The sequence below is a fragment of the Sceloporus occidentalis genome, unplaced genomic scaffold, assembly GCF_023333645.1.
Source record: "Sceloporus occidentalis isolate IW3139 unplaced genomic scaffold, rSceOcc1.0.p SCAF_6, whole genome shotgun sequence".
Taxonomy (NCBI): domain Eukaryota; kingdom Metazoa; phylum Chordata; class Lepidosauria; order Squamata; family Phrynosomatidae; genus Sceloporus; species Sceloporus occidentalis.
This window is the reverse complement of record NW_028316986.1, coordinates 105,700,446-105,716,667: the sequence shown is the minus strand read 5'-3', so window position 1 is coordinate 105,716,667 and position 16,222 is coordinate 105,700,446. Positions and strand designations below refer to the sequence as shown.

Genomic DNA, 16,222 nt, shown 5'->3' with positions numbered 1-16,222 from the left:
CTGGGTAGGATGTAAGGCAGAGAGGCAAGGTTAAAGAAAGAGAGAGCAATGGTGGCAGAAGCCCCAGTCGTGCAATTCTGAAGATATGCGATATTGGCTGCTCTGAACATGGTATGTTCCCATTATTTATTTTTTTACTGATGCAGTTGTTGCAAGAATAGGACATGTGCAGTAAAACCCTCAGAGTCATAGTGGTCAGAATCATTCTGCATAGGATGTTATTTTCTTACACCTACTATTTTCCCTTCAATAAAAATGGAACAATTGTGCAAATAAATGGGGCCAGACAATGTTTATGAGCTTAGAATGGGCTACACGTACAGGTGGCACAGGTAAGAGTGGTAACAACTTAACACTTCAAAGCATCTCTTTCTGTCTACCAATTTCAGTTTGATATGGTACATTATGAGATAAGTAGATCTGGCTTCTTAAAAATGTTCTTCATTGATGGCTAAAGTGGAGACACAGACCCTTAGCTACACAGATCCTAATTTATCACATCACAGCAAAGCTTGTTATAGCTAATAGTAGTCATATGAAACAAAATCAAGAGTCTGTTGTAGTTGACAGGTGATCAGTTTACCCTCTGTACCACAAAGACATGTTACCAAAAAAAAAAAAAAAAAAAAAAGTAGCTGTGAAAAATAAGCCTTGCCCCAAATGAACAGGGCAGGAAATATGGCTAAATCTAATATAGAAGCATATGATTATCTTACAATTTCTATCACAAAGAATTTCATTTTTCAAACAAATGTAATACTACAGCAATAACTAGGCTTAAATCCAATTGGCTTTGGATAAGCCTAACTCAAATAGAGTACACTCATTAAATGAATGTAGATTTGGAAATCAAGTATGTAAGTTACGTTTATGGAAATGGCTCTACTCTAGTTGCAATTAATGTTGGATTTAGGCCCAAGAAAGTTTGAGAGAGAGAGAGAGAGAGAGAGATGGGTCCCTTTTTCTCAACAATAAAGGGCACAAACCTCACAAGACACTTGTTCATAAGTCATCCAGGGCAATTTTTCCAAACGGCTTTTATTTTCTACTCCACAGTTTACTCAATCCTTTGCATTTACAGGAGGCCATTAAAAATAAAAAAGAGTACTTGAAATTGAAGATGATGACAGAAAAAGAGGCAATTTTATTTCATCAGCAGCTGCGGGCTGCAAGAAAAGCCTTTGCACAGTCTCAGACAGAGAATAAAAAGCTGAAACAACAGCTGGACAAACAGGTATAGATCTCCTGGCTGTGTTGCCTCACTATTTACAGTATACAACACATGAAATCACTTTCTTCCCTTTGTTCTGATGGATTCAGTGCAGTTTTCTCAGCCTTTAAAAACTGACTATTATCTTACATATCAGAGACCCAAATTCTGCATGGCTCAGTATAGCAAGTAGTTCCACTGAACAAGTAAATGTACTACCACTTGGATATATGGCTGAAGGCCCCTCCTAACCATTCCAACCCATCAGCAACTCTATGGTAGGTCTGGGTAGGGGAACACTTTGGTTGCTGTGAAGGGAGAAGGGAATACTGAAGTCCGCAATGAACAAAACTTGACCTATGTAAATGAAAGGTTAACTTATGCATGCGACTAATCAGATGCTAGCCAGATTGTTTTTAGTCTTGCCATATGCCATTTCTCCTTCTTGCACAGTCATATCATCCCTCTCTTTGCAAAGTTCAGGAGTCTGTGCCACTCCTTATGTAGCCAAAGAGTCTGTGTTGATCTTATGAAAACAAAATGGCAGCATCCACGCACAGTGGGTTGTTAGCAGCTGGCATGAGAGAATCTCTAAATTTTCAGAAAAGAGGGAAGCTTGAACAGTGAGGGTTGGCCAAAGTCAGAACACTGAACACGGAAACAGCTAGAAAAGAAGACTGTCAGGGTCAGTATTGTACTGAAGAATAAAAGGAATTTATTGTCACAGCTATGAGAATCTCATAGTAGGAAAGCAAGCATTTCTAAAATAGATTTAATAGAGAGGAAGCAAAAATGTAAAAGCACATCTGTTTTAGGTATGAGTTAGTAAAGTCTGTTGTCAAGTGCTGTGTCCCAAGCCTTGATATATCTATCAATCAAGCCTCAGGAGGGTTGAGCACAGTAGTTCAGGAGCAAAGAGGAAGAAGTTTACATCCAGCAGGAACTTCCCACTGAAGTTGGAACTGGAACTGTGAATTTTTTTAGGGAACTAGATCTTTACTCTTTCATAGGGAAAGCTGCCTGAGGTGATGACAAGGAGCTAGTCCCCATGGGGAGCTTGAGCCAGTCACTACAGCTGCCATCTAAAGAGCTCCAAAATAAATAACACATTGTCACTAGTGTTGGATGCATGCACATACAGGCAAAAGACACTTCCCTATAGTTAGACAGTGGTGGTGGGAGGTAATGAGAATAAAAGTTCATCATCATGCGGAGAAGGGATGGGCAATGTGTGGTCCTCCAGATGTTGAAATGCTCATCATTGTTAGCAGTGCTGGCTAGGGCTAAGGAAAGTTGCAGTTCAACAATACTTGGAGTTGCTACAAATCACCTACTCCTCATATAGGTATCAGAGGATCACCAGAATGTTAACAGTACATGTATGGTGTATAGTGTTCCTTTTTGCCATTAAGTGTATGCTTCTAATGAAAATTACAGTTCTCCCTCCGCATTTACGGGGGTTAGGGGAACAAGACCCCCATGAATGTGGAAAAACTGCAAATAACCCCCCCCCCCCCAGAACCCAGTTAAAGAGAGGGTGAACAAGGGAAGAGGAGCAGAAGCCTGCACTCCTTTCCCCCCTCCCATCCCTTTAACTGGCTCTCTGCTCCTTTCCCAGCCAGATTGCTACCTTCCCCAGGGAGTGATCGGGGAGGGAAAGGCAGGAGGAGCCTTCTAAGACACCTTCCATCCCCGAGCACTCCCTGGGGGGTGCTGGAGGCCTTGACCTTGCAAATAATCGAAACTGCAAATCTCAAGGCTGTGTATGTGGAGGGAGAACTGTAATTTGAATACTAAATTAAGGAATTGTTACTAGAAGTAGGAAAAAGACAGCAGGTTGAACTAATCTCTACTGTGCATGGTAAAGCTTGGGGAAAAGATGATCTGGGCCAAGTAATGGTATGTTAGGAAGGATTGAATTAGGGGAATCTTAATTAGTTCAAATATAGCCAAGAGGTAGCCCTAACAACACCATGTGCCGGAATTGGGTCCCAACAGTGTATACCAGAGGTCGCCAGCAAGCCCCAAGAGAAAGAGATGCTGATACCAACTAGGTCCAATTAAAAGGGTAACATTTATTAAAGCACAGGACAACCTCACAGCAAAAAGGGGAGCATACACACACGCACACACATTTGATGCTACAGCAGGGGATGGGTGAGTTCAGGAGATAGGTCTGAGAAAGAAAAGCATCACTAGGGAATACTACCTTAGAAGTCTTCTCTGGGAAGTCTGATGAAGCTTGGATGGATAGCGGATCACGGCCGCGGGGGAAGAGGGCCATGGGAGCTAAGATCAGAGTTCAAACTGGCGTGGACCAGCTTGCAACCTGGTGATAGCACAAGGAAGGTCCAAAAACCCGGGGTTCTTATAGTGCGAAATGTAGCTGGAGGCTAGGGGGACTTGCTAGACAAAGGTGTTGATTGCTCGGGCTTTGTTAAGCCAAGAGCAAGTAATGTGTTGCACAGTGCATTTAGGTCTGGACACAATTCGGAGGGGCATCCGATTTGATTACTGAGTCGTTAAGCTGATCACTGGCTCATCAGGTGTGAAGCCGAGTCTATTATCTTACTTGGGCAAGAGGTGGCAATTCTGGTTTGGCGACTCCCAAACTTCCTGAGGAAAATTTCCAATTCCATCTTTTTCTAGAGACTCTGCCTTTGCAGGGTGAGATGCCTATGTGGTCTCCTTGCTTTTTGGATTAATGGCAGGTCCTCTATGGGGTCAGTAAGGGGTCATAACACAGACCACATATACCCAAAATTTTTTAAAAAAACAAACTTGGTAACAGGTAGAATCTAAATTGATCTCAGGTTTTAAAAAGCTTGTACCCAAATGACAAGCAGTATCCCTTTTGTATCATAGTCATCGGTGCAAAATGAATTTATATGAAAATTACACCTCTTTAATCCTGTTTTTCTGGCATTAATAGTTTAAAATACAGTGAGGGGTTTGCTTGGTTCTTCTGGTTCTCTGTTTTAATTCCTGTTTTCTAAATTCATATCATATATGTTATATGTTTTAGAGTTTCCTAAGGTATTCTAAAATTATGACAATGTTTGAAGGGTCTCTCTCTCTCTCTCTCTTGGCTTTGAGAGTTTCCTTGGGTTCTCATACACTTAAGGCATACACTTAACAACAAAGGTAAGGATGTGCATACTAGACAAAAAGTAATGTCATGAAATAGATGTACAACATAATGTGTGCGATTTCATGCACAGGCACAAGTTCTACAAGAAGTAGAACATAAGATGAATCATGAAGTTTGCAGATGGCAGCAGTTAGATCTGTTTAAAACAGAAAACTTGGAGAAGATGCTGGAAAAACTTGGAGAGAGAGAATTGAGACTGCAGTGCTTGACAGAAGAAGCAGAGAAATCCAATAAGATACAACAGCTTCAGGGGGGGAAAGTTAAGAAAGAAATCCAGCGAGTAAGCTTATAAATGCATCTTTTAAGTACCTTGTACCAATCAAGTTACCTGCCTCAGAGTATGTACCATGATTTTATGTACTGATAACAAGTACACAGAAACAGTCCTGAGTGTACAACCTAAAAATTGATAAATATTGCTTAATTAAGCATCCCCTGAGATGATTGTAGCCAGTGGTGCAGCCCTCAGCCTCATAAACAGCCACTTAGAAAAGTGGCAGATGATGGGTGATGAGCCACATCAGTACCCGAGCCACTGTGGGTGTGCTGACATCTACTAGGACTATGCTTCTCATCACATCATCCTTTATTTCTTACTAAGACAAAAACATGTTCTAGTTTGGGATGGCCTGCTAGGTATGTATGTGGCTTGTTGTTGTGTGCCTTCCAGTTGTTTCCGACTTATGGCAACGTCACAGTGACCTATGGGGTTTGGGAAGCTGAGAGTGTATAACTAATCCAAAGTCACCCAGTGGATTTTCATAACAGAGCAGGGAATCTGCTGGGTTATAGTTCAGCACTCAAACCACTACACCACACTGACTCTTCCATATGCAGTTACAGATGTTACCCCAGGGTCCAGCCCTCAGTCAACGCTCTTCGACTTGATATTAAATTAATATCAAAAAGGGATATTTTAGGTAGGTAGCCAAAAGGGGGCTCTCCAGCACAGGAAACCAGCTATACCAAATTAGGAAATCTGGATGACTCAGCATGGGAGAAGCCAAGGCACTTAGCTGAGATGAGATCGCTCAAGATCAGAATCAGACCAATCCCTTCACTAAGGATTGTGTTGATGAGAGCTGGCCCTGGCAATTGCTTGCATACAACAAACAAAGGGAGTTTCCTTTGGAGAATGAAATGCTTTTTGTTTGAAGACATTCAGACCAATTGCCCATTCATTGTTGCTGATCTTATTCTTCTCTCCTGGGAAAATCATATAACTCCAGGAAAAGTCATTTAACCTCTGAAACACTGCCCCAGGACCTATTTCTTGCTATAAATACATGTGCCTGAACAATGGCAATTGGGTCCAGTTTGCAATCAGGCAGAAACTGTCAGATTCATGACCTCTCAGTACTGCTGTCTGTTCCATACAGCAAACATACTGAGTCACATTCAACTCCCAGCTCTCTCCTAAACTGGAGCCTGGCTTCTGGAACTGGTAAGCATTGCCCATTGCAATCCTTTAATTTGCCATACACTACCATCTTTTTATATATCTTAGTTCTTGTGTGTGTGAGTGCTTTATGTGTGTGTTGATTCCCCTTTTTATAAATAAACTAAACTAATTTGGAACCTGCCTCTAGAGTTCTAGTTTTTTGGAACTGGTAAAAATAGGCTTGGATCCCAGCCAGGGTTACTCTGGCCATCTTACTGCTTAATTATTGAGTTAAATTACTGCTAAATTAATCTCCCCATTGAATACAATTTGTGAGTGCCCTCCCAGGACTCCCTTGCAATTTAGGTTACACAGATGCTCATTTACTTTTTGATTTTGTTTTGCTCTTAAAAGATGTAGGACTAGGACTAAATCCAATTGTTAATCTCAACTAGAATAGATCTATTAAATCAACAAGCCTTTGGTAAAAGAACACTTATGTAAATTGTATTGATTCAAGGGGGATCTGCTCTAGTTGGGACTAACAACTAGGCCTCACCATCCTTTTCTACCACAACATGATATGTATTCCCAAGCAGCAGAAGCAAACCCAGTTTGAATTCTTTTAGTCATAATGGCATTATGGTTTAGGTGAGATTAAAATGCTGAAATTACAAATGCTCTCTTCCTTTCTCTTTTTAAAATCAGGGCTGGCAAAAAGTTTTTGTTTTGGGTTGATGCTCTAAATTTTCATGAATGTGGAAGGAGTTGCAAAAGACAGAAAGGTGTGGAGGAAGAGATGATATATGCTTCCTAACTGCAGATCAAACCTGTCTAAAAAGAAGCCCCATCCCTAGTAAAACTTTATCCAGGTTAACTAGCTGCCCCAGTGGTCATACTTAAAACATCGAGAGTTCTTATTCTTTACTTTATTCCATGCATTTGATGGTGGTTGTGTTTTTTTAATGGGTTGCAATCCTCTATGGCAGTTACAAATGAGTAACCTGGAGTTATGCCCTCGTGACTGCTAAGTAGTTTAGAGGCTATATAGGAACCATGAAAGTCATTCATTTCCCACTTACAGGGAAGTAGCCATTGCAAACAAGAGGGGTCTGTTCCTCTATCATTCAGGAAGCAGCTGACTGCCATTCCCATTGCCTTCACATGAACGGGAAATTGTGACAGGGACCCTGCTTCTGCCCATGACACTGGAGATTGCTCACAGGAGGAGATGTAAATAGTGGTCAGCTGCTTCCTGAACACCAGATGAACAGAATCTCATCAACTTCAGTGGCTGCTTCCTGGTAAGTGGGGATTTGGGGGAAATGAGTCACGGTTCACTGTGTAACACTGTAACTACAGTGCTTAGGCATATGTAAATCCCATACAGGTTTTTGGCCATTAATAATGAAAACAATCTATGAAAACGTGAAAATATGTTGTACATTGAAAAAGTGAATATATTTTCAGATAAGAAGTCAGCTGGCACTGGAGCGCAGTTTCAAACTGAATGCCTTTCAACGGGTAGATGAATTGCAGTCTCAGCTTTATGACTTGGAGGCTCTGGCATCCCAGAGACATTCATCTGCAGGTATGATTCTAGCTGGCCACAGCTCTTTGTGACATGTTGTCACATAGATGTTTGGCATAGGAAAGAAAAGGTCAAAAACAGCCCTAGTCTTGTGGCAGGATGGACTGAGGATCAGGCATGCAGCTACAATAGAATTTGAAGGCTCAAGGTATAGGGAATATTAGAACCTTAAATTTGGAAGATGCTTACCTAATGGTTATCCTCAATATTACTACTAATAAAACTTTTCCAGTTTAGGTGTGCCCAGTTTAGATGTGCACAGAAAAATAGCTACTGTATTTAATAGGTTCCCATGAAGTAATGTTGTCGGGAACTTGGGAGAAAGGTACTGGAACTTTTATTTCCTCATTTAATGGGATGTGCAGGTGGGGGATGGAGAAGCTAGAATCACTTCTTTCTGGAGGGTCCCAGACCTGTTTAGCAGAGAATCCAATCGTAAGGGACAAATTTAACATCAGTGGTTTAAATAAACATCTGTCTTGCTGGAACAAATGAGAGGCCAGCATATAGCTCATGAGAGTTATCACAACCACTACTGAACAGTTTCATTTTGCATCCATATGCAGACCTGTTGCATTACGGTTTGACCCATATCCCTGGGCTTTCCTCAGCTATTGGTTGAAGCATAACAGAGCTATGCTAAATGTGCTGATTATGCCCTGTAAAATACTAGTTATGATCTGTACCGCTCTGGTCTGCTTTCTCTAAAGAATTGTATTGTCCCATATGAGCCTGCCCAAGCTTTGAGATGTTTGAATGAGGCCTTTCTCTGAATGCCACTACCCTGACCAGCATGTTTGGTAGGAATACAAACAGCTTTCTTGGTGGTGGCTCTCAGGCTTTAAAACACCCTTCCTAGGATGGCTAGACTAGCTCCCACTTTCTTGTATTTCCATCAGAAGGTACATTGATTTTTTTATATAATTAAGATCCCATCTTTCTCCCAGTATAGGTTCAGGGCAGTTCACAACATACGTTTTTATTCTGGCAAGCTCTGAGAAATTGTTTATAAGGAAAGGGCTTTTAGTAGTGAACTGTTCTATTAAGGCTTTTAAATGGCTGTTTTAAATTGCTCTTAATTCTGTAAGTGAGGGGGGTGTAAATAAAGTGATTTGAGACGGGAAAACAGAACTCCAGTGAGTTCACAGTGAGCATCTTAACTGAAGCAAACAAGGACATTGATGTAATTGAGAACTGAGTATTTTCTTGAGTTTTGTGGGGTCAAATAAACAATGGGGCATTCAAGGCTAAAACAAAAGGTGGATTTAAATCCCCACTGCTGAAGCAGGTATATAATCCCACAAAGCATAATGGAACAACCGGTTTCACAAAAGCAAAATGGCTGATACCTGCAGAAAAATACACATAACATGTGCAGTGGGATTCCCTCCTCCATCTCCTTCTCCTATTTTGGAGGGTGGTAATGGTAGTTTGCAATTATTCTGTACAACCTTGCAAGGGAGTGGTTATTAAAGCTGGCTCAGCACCACGCTAACAAGGAGTTAAAATAATAGCCTAGTTTGTTACTAGTGGCCTGTTAGGGGATTTTAAGTTAGGAGCCTGATAGAAAGAAGCTTATCTTCTTATCTTGTATCTTTTTTGCCGACTGAAGAGATGGGGACTGGCAGACAGTTGTGTCCCCCCTTCAGCAACTCAGTGCCTGTAAGTGAATTGTAAGGGACTATGTTAGGATTGTGAAAATCCTCCCCAACTCCTATTTACTTGGCAGCAGCTGCTGCAATTGATGAGATCCCTTCCCGTCATTCAAAAAGTTATTTCAGCACAAGGGGAATTGTGACAGGGATTCTGTTTCTGCCTGCCACAATGGATGTCATTCACAAGAAGGGCTTTCTATCAGGCTCCTAACTTAATATCCCCTAACCAGCCACTTCCTGAGCAACATTTTGGTCCCAGCAAGTGAGGATTGGGTGGGATATCACCTCAGAATTCAGTGCATAACACCATAATCGTGGTGCATACTGTACGTACAGACCCATGCAGGGTTCAGGCCAACAACATATGGTCTATAGCTGGATAAAAAGTTCTGTGCTTCCACATCATGTGTGATGTAACCTTTTCATACACAGAATAAATTTGGACTCTCTCTTAGCTCTTTTGTCCACACAGTTGCTGGACCACTCTGCGCATGCTTTGACCTCCTGGCAGGAAATGGGAGGGAAAACTTAGAGCCTTAGTTGTTTATGCTGTCAAGAGACCAGGGGGAAAGATGAGAGCAGGCACCCCATAGTAGACTCTTGCTGGTCTGCCATGGAAGAAGGAGACTTTGAGGAAAGTGGTAGTAACTGCTGAGAGTAACTTTGTGGCTCCCTTGTTCACACTCAAGATAAAAGCCAAGATTTGGGTGGAAGGGCTGCAGAAAGGATGATGTTGGCTTTCCTGTCCTCCAAGGGAACACATCCACAGACAAAATGCTTATTGCCCAACTCCCCAAAACCATCACATAGGTAACATGTTCCCAGAAGCTTCCATCCTGTACCCTTCCCAATCCACCAGTTAGCAGGAGGTTCCCTTTGGTGGGGGTGGAGGGTGGGTGGGTGTTAAAATATATAGCTTTTTGGAGCAAGCCAGTGGCATTCATAGGCTTTTGTTGTTGTTAACTGCCCTTGAGTCAACCTGAACTCATGATGACCCTGTGGATGAGACATCTCCAATTCTCCTATCCTCAACTGCTCTGCTTATCTCCTGCAAGTTCAGACCCATGGTCTCCCTGATTGAGTCTATCCATTTGGTGTGCAGTTTTCCTCTCTTTCTACTGCCTTCTGCCGTTCCTAGCATTATTGTCTTTTTAAATGAGTCATGGCTTCTCATGATGTGGCCAAAGTGTGACAGGCTCAATTTAGTCATCTACCAGGTAGAGTTCATGCTTAATCTGTTCAAGGACCCATTTGTTTTTGTCTTTTTGGCTGTTCATGGTATCCTCAGCACTTTTCACCACCACCACATCTGAAATGAGTTGATTTTCTTCACTATCCAGCTCTCACTTCCATACATGATGATTCAGAATACTGTGGCATCCTGACATTTCCAAATAATGTATCTGATTCCATGTGTCAATATGTGTTTATATCTGTGAATCAGCAATCTCTCTCTTTCAGACAGGTCAGGATTTCTCAGCAGATACCAAAGGAAGTGTCTATCGGCACTGTTGCAGTACTGCATGCCACATTGGAGTCCCCATTTCAATGGACTGAACTCAGGATGTCCAGCATTCATAGCATGTACTCTGCCACTGAATTAGCTCTTCTTGTAGCAAGTTGGGAAGAGGTAGTAGGAGAACTCCAGTACTGTACTAAGGAACATGGCTTTCACTTGTGCAAATTTGAACATAAGCCAATGAGGCCAGAGGGCTTGGTCCTCCCACTTCAACAAGCAACAATAGATCTTGACACTAATCATGATACTAATAAGCTTAGTGGTAGTACCAAGTCTGTAAACCCACAAATGGCAGTGCTGAGCATTTCAGGTAACTGGCAGCAGTCCAGCATTGGTCTGTTGTCTTCTGTTACAGTGTAGCTCCATGCTGACAGTTGTATTCATCAGTTTAGTGCTTCTGGTCTGTAACAAATCAATTTAGGGCAATGGTGTGAAAAACTGGGAACGTTATGAAAAATTAATTTCTCAGCCATTTAAACCAATCCATTGTACATAGTGTTTTACAGTTGAGCTAGAGTTTTAAGTAGATCAGGTTTGTTAATCTGGATTTGGATGGATCCAATTTATTAAATCAAGAAGATCAAGTATATTGAATTAGCCTGATCAGATTAACACTCCACCCCATTAAAATGGCCGTAAACCTCGAGCAATCATGTTACAAGAACACTTTTAAACTATCAAGGAATGACTAAATCATAGAAAGCTGCTACATGGATATGATTATCTTGCAAAAAAAAGTTTATATCTATAGTTACTGTTCTAATGAAAAACGGACCAATTTACCAAAACCAATCTCGAAAGAAAAATGTGTGTATATATATGTGCAAATCACCTGTTGATTTATGGAGACCCCAAGAATTTCATAGGGTTTTCCTACGCAAGGAATATTCAGAGGTGATTTTGTCAGTTCCTTCCTCTGAAATACAGTATGGCATCTGGTACTCATTGGTGGTCTCCCATCCAAACACTAACCAGAGCTGATCCTGCTTATCTTCTAAGATCAGATGGGATCTGGTGCCTTTAGAATATTTAGACCCCAAGGAAATATTCTGTCAAAATTTTACTGCCCCCTAATATTGTTTGTGATTTCTATGGCTTCTTCTTACAGATTAGGAAATTTGTTTTCTTGTTTTCACAGAAATGAGAAGAAAGTCTGCTAATCTTTCACACAGTGCCAGTAGCGTACATCACACTTTTTCAGGTAAGAAAGAATTATGATACCAGTATCAGCTCTCATTCTTTAGTATTATCATAGGCCAAAATCCTATTGGGTAGTTACTAACACGTTAGCACTATAGTTGTGTTGCTACACAGTGAATTGCATTCCAGTCCCCATTTACTGGGCAGCAGTCACAGTGGTCAATGGGGGTCTGTTCCATTGTTGATTTTGAGAAGAAGTCAATTGGGATTCCCACTCCCTCCCATGATCGATCTCCAGTATGAGAGGCAGAAGGTGGGACTTCTGGTGCTGGATATCACTTATGTGAGTGGGAGTCAGTCAGCTGCTCCCCAACTGACAGAGGAACAGACCCCTGTTGAACACAAAGACTATCCCCCCGACCACCATCTTGAGGGGGAGAGACGAGGCCGGGCCAGGAAAGACTAAGAGTCCTCCCCCCGACCACCATCGTGAGGGGGAGAGACGAGGCCGGGCCTGGAAAGGCTAAGAGCCCTCCCCCCCGACCACCATCGTGAGGGGGAGAGACGAGGCCGGGCCTGGAAAGACTAAGAGCCCTCCCCCGACCACCATCGTGAGGGGGAGAGAGGCCTTGCAATTTTTTGTATTGTATTGCAATTTTTACTGTACACCGCTATCATTGTGGAATAGCGGTCTATAAATAAAACTTATTATTATTACCAAGTAAATGGGGATTGCAGGGCTTCCATGGTCTCTATGTATCCCCCAAAGTAGGGACTATGTAGGAGTCATGAATACAAACAGTCATAGGTGTTTGATTCTAGGTTATACATTTTTAACTGCCCAGCAGGCTGTCTCACCATACTCTCTCAGCAGATTCAAATTCATATAACTTTACATTTCCTTAAGGCATTTTTCTTTGAGAGCCAAACTAGACAACAGATTTGATTCAGTGAATGCAATTAATGGCATGGTTTTGCTTGAAAAATTAACTAGTTCACTTGTGGTCTAAATCATTAGGTTTCCAGATTAACTCAGTTCACTTGTGGCTTTCTGGATTCACTCTGGAGTTATTCTCTAGTTGTTTTAGCAATGGTTAGCTTATTTTAAAACATTAGAATTTGTTAAAATAGGTGGCTCTTTCTCTGGCAGATGGAGTAAAACAGAGTGCCCAAGCGGGGGAGGGATACATTTTAAGGAGCTATATCATGTAGTTTTGTTGCTTGGCTGCAAAACCCAGCAGAAGAATATGAGGGCTGAATCTACAATGCAGAAGTAATGCAGTTTGATACCACTTCAACTGCTATGGCTCAGTGCTGTGGACTCCTGGGAGTTGTAATTTGTTGTGGCACCAAAGCTGACAGACAGGGAAGGCTAAATATCTCTGAAAACTAGAAGTTCCAGAATACCATAGCACTGAGTCATACTTGTTAAAGCAGTGTCAAACTGTTTCTGCAGTGCAAATGCAGCCTGGAAAGCAAATGAAGAGCTGCAACCAGGGAGCTATTAGTTTTTCCTTGCCTTGCTTGATACTGATTATCCTGCTAAAATTCAGCTCTTTCAAAGCTGGTGTGCTTTTCAAAGGCAGCTTCACTTGTTGCCTTTGAATGCTTTGGCAATGAAAATAGTAGCTTCGGAGAAGCAATTTTAGGGCCATTGCAAACAGAAAGACATCACATAAAAATGCATACCAACTGCATTCACATGGTTAGCAACAAATCTAGTTCAGCTCATACTCTTACATTTGAGGAACCGTTTGATTTGTTTACTAAAGGACCTCTGATTATTCTGATAGCAAATGAGAGATTGGTTTATTCTTGGCTGGCATGGAGGAGCAATTCACTTCATACAGTTGGGAGTTAAACTTCTTGCACCAACATATTAGATTTTTAAAATCCTGCCAAGTGAACTGGCACAAGTTTTGTCCCAACTGTAAAGTGGATTGGTCCTCTGAACCATCCAAATAATGATCCTACAGGGAGTGACCAAGGGCACATTCAAGTGCAATGCTGACAAGGCCTCCTGGCTTCAGTCTTCCCCTTCCATGCATTGAGAATGTAACCATTCTCAATGCATGAAAGGGGAAGACTGAAGCCATATAGAGCAGTCCCAAGCAGTTAGGCATTGTAGGGAAGAAATGTGACCTTTTTCTCAAGGAGGCCAATCTTCTGACTAATGCCATCTTTGAAATCACTCACTTAAATCAATCCCACCAAGTGATTTGCAAGTATTATTTCTTTAAAGATTGATATTCCCTAGCTGATGTGGATATACAACCAATGCTTCCATTAAACTTATTTTATAATCAAATCACCTGGTTCGATGCATCAAAGTTCATTCACAATTCAAGTATCAGCTACATTTGTTGTAAGAATATTCTAGGAAAAAAATCTCTAAACAAAGCAATAGAATCAAAAGCATGTATTAAGAAAGAATACAATACATACCAGTAGTATGTAGGTGCTAGCAGGCTCCAGAAGGTAGTTCTGTACTGCATTTGATAGTCTGGTTGTGAAAAATGATCTAAGCCTTGTTCTTTTATTGAATTTCTATTACAAATGAAACTCTACCGAGATACTAAGAAGCTTCTTTATGTTTCCAGTTTTTCACAATGACAGCTGCTTTTCAGCCTTGTCAATGCTGAAAAAAAGTCTAGCTTTTTATTACCTGTGCTTTATTATGTTTTCAAACTGTACTTTTGAGCATAGCCATGAATTGTGGGATGAAATTATACTCAAATGCCAGGGGTAAGAAAAGTCCCACTGTGTAGTTGCATGGGATTGGGTTAAGAGTTGGGGAGGCAGGTCTGTGGGAAGGGCAAGCTAGAACACTCATCGGGTGCTTGACTGGTCCATGAAATGGCTCTATAGTACTGTTAACCCTTTTCATGTGGGCCAAAATCCAATAGTTCCCTTGTGGAATATAAAATTCTGACGGCAACTTTCAGTGGGAGTCTGGTGCCACAACTTGCCAGTACAATGCAGTTTGATAGCACCAAGACACACTTCTGTAGCCTATTAATGTCAAGAGGGCAGAGAGTAGTCACCAAGCCACTATTTGGCTGCAGATGTACAATTAGAATGAAACAGCCATAACCTTCCTGGATTTCTGGTGAATTAACCAACATGTAAGGAAGTTCCAACCAAAGATGTGTGCTTTATGTCCTAGGCACTGCTTTGGGGAGCCAGCGCACAAGACTATCACCATGCATGTTAACTGGAGATATCAGGCACAATCTTTTGACTGCAGACTCTATGGATAGGAGCAAGTCAGAGAAGATTTCAAGGCCCAAGACAGTAAGTAGCAAAGGATTAAAAAACAAGAAGTGAATTATGCTGCATATGTTGTGAACCAAGCTTTTTTGGATATGTATTTTAAAATAATGGTTTATGAACCATTTTAGACATTCTGTTGCATGGGCTTTGCTATTGTCCTTTAGCACAATAATTTCAGGAAAGCACCTATTTTTTTGGCTCATGGAAACCATAGCAGCCAGCTGATCTAAAGAATGGAGTGAAATGTTAGCTATTTGCAATGCGGGAGGTGAGAATAATAATTTCATTTCTGTTTCCAGGTGCCTTCTAGGGAAAGGAATAGTGTCATAGATGCTCTCTTACCAGATCTCAGAGAAAGTTCTACTTTACTCTATGGAGAGAAGACATCTAAAAAATAAAATGTGGTTGCTTGTGAAAGTAGTCCAGACATTTAGTTTGACAGTATGATTAAATAATGAGTGAATTATATTCTGAAAGTTCTTTTTTCAGTCAGGTCTTTGTCTTTTAAGTTACTGTGGTAGGTCCTTTTAAATGAACTATATTTTTTTAGCATTTTACTAACTTAATGTGTTTAATGATATTTAGCGTTTTGATAGAGCTGTTCAAATTTTTAAAAATCATTTGTATCAAATACAGGTAGGTTTTTAGTGCACTTTGTTCTTAACTTGATGGGACCTGCCTTGAGTGCTAGGGAAAAGGTAGGATATAAATAAAATTTAAAAATAAATCTTATGCCTACCTAGGATTAGGTCTAGGTAAATTAAATGGGACTCATTTCTGAGTAGACACATATAGGATTGATCTGTAAAAGTAATATTTGCATATGTTTGTTGTTTATAACTTGTTAATAAATCATATTCTACTAGATTTGCTTCTGTAATTTTTTTCTAGCAGGGAAATAAGAGAAAAAGATTTCAGATAAGTATAGAAGTTAGGGAGTGCATTTTGGATCACGCCATCCTACAGGAAAATATATTTGCTCGGTAATAATGCGCTACCAGGTTATGGTACAGTCTGACAAACAATTCAAACCCCCTGCTTTGAGTCCTAGTAGTATAAGTAGCCACATGCATACTTGCTCTGCCCGCCAGGATAAGGTGCCATACAAAATGGTACTTAGAAGAGAAGGAAGGAGGCGGGTAGGAGGAAGAGAAAGGAAGCAGTGGGAGGGGAAGGCGGCAGCACAGAGGAAGAGGAAGACGAGGAAGTAGGAGGTAGTCGGGGAAAGAGGAAGAGGAGGCAGCCCCCTGCCACCTGCTGCGGTGAGAATGATGAGGCAGGCTTCAGGTGGCCAGGCCACAA

The 16,222-nt window shown here is 41.2% G+C and overlaps 1 protein-coding gene across 2 annotated transcripts in view; it reads left to right on the top strand.

The window, feature by feature from the left end:
- LOC149311230 (uncharacterized) overlaps positions 1–15,772 on the top strand; it is a 121,764-nt gene extending 105,992 nt beyond the window's left edge. For both annotated transcript variants that reach the window (XM_089530598.1, XM_089530599.1), the window contains 6 exons: positions 1,082–1,234; positions 4,432–4,641; positions 7,213–7,333; positions 11,646–11,708; positions 14,814–14,941; positions 15,220–15,772. In XM_089530598.1, coding sequence (XP_089386724.1) covers positions 1,082–1,234; positions 4,432–4,641; positions 7,213–7,333; positions 11,646–11,708; positions 14,814–14,941; positions 15,220–15,318 — 774 coding nt within the window. In that variant the 3' untranslated portion in view covers positions 15,319–15,772. The remainder of the gene's footprint in view (positions 1–1,081; positions 1,235–4,431; positions 4,642–7,212; positions 7,334–11,645; positions 11,709–14,813; positions 14,942–15,219) is intronic.
- Positions 15,773–16,222: the final 450 nt, after the last annotated feature.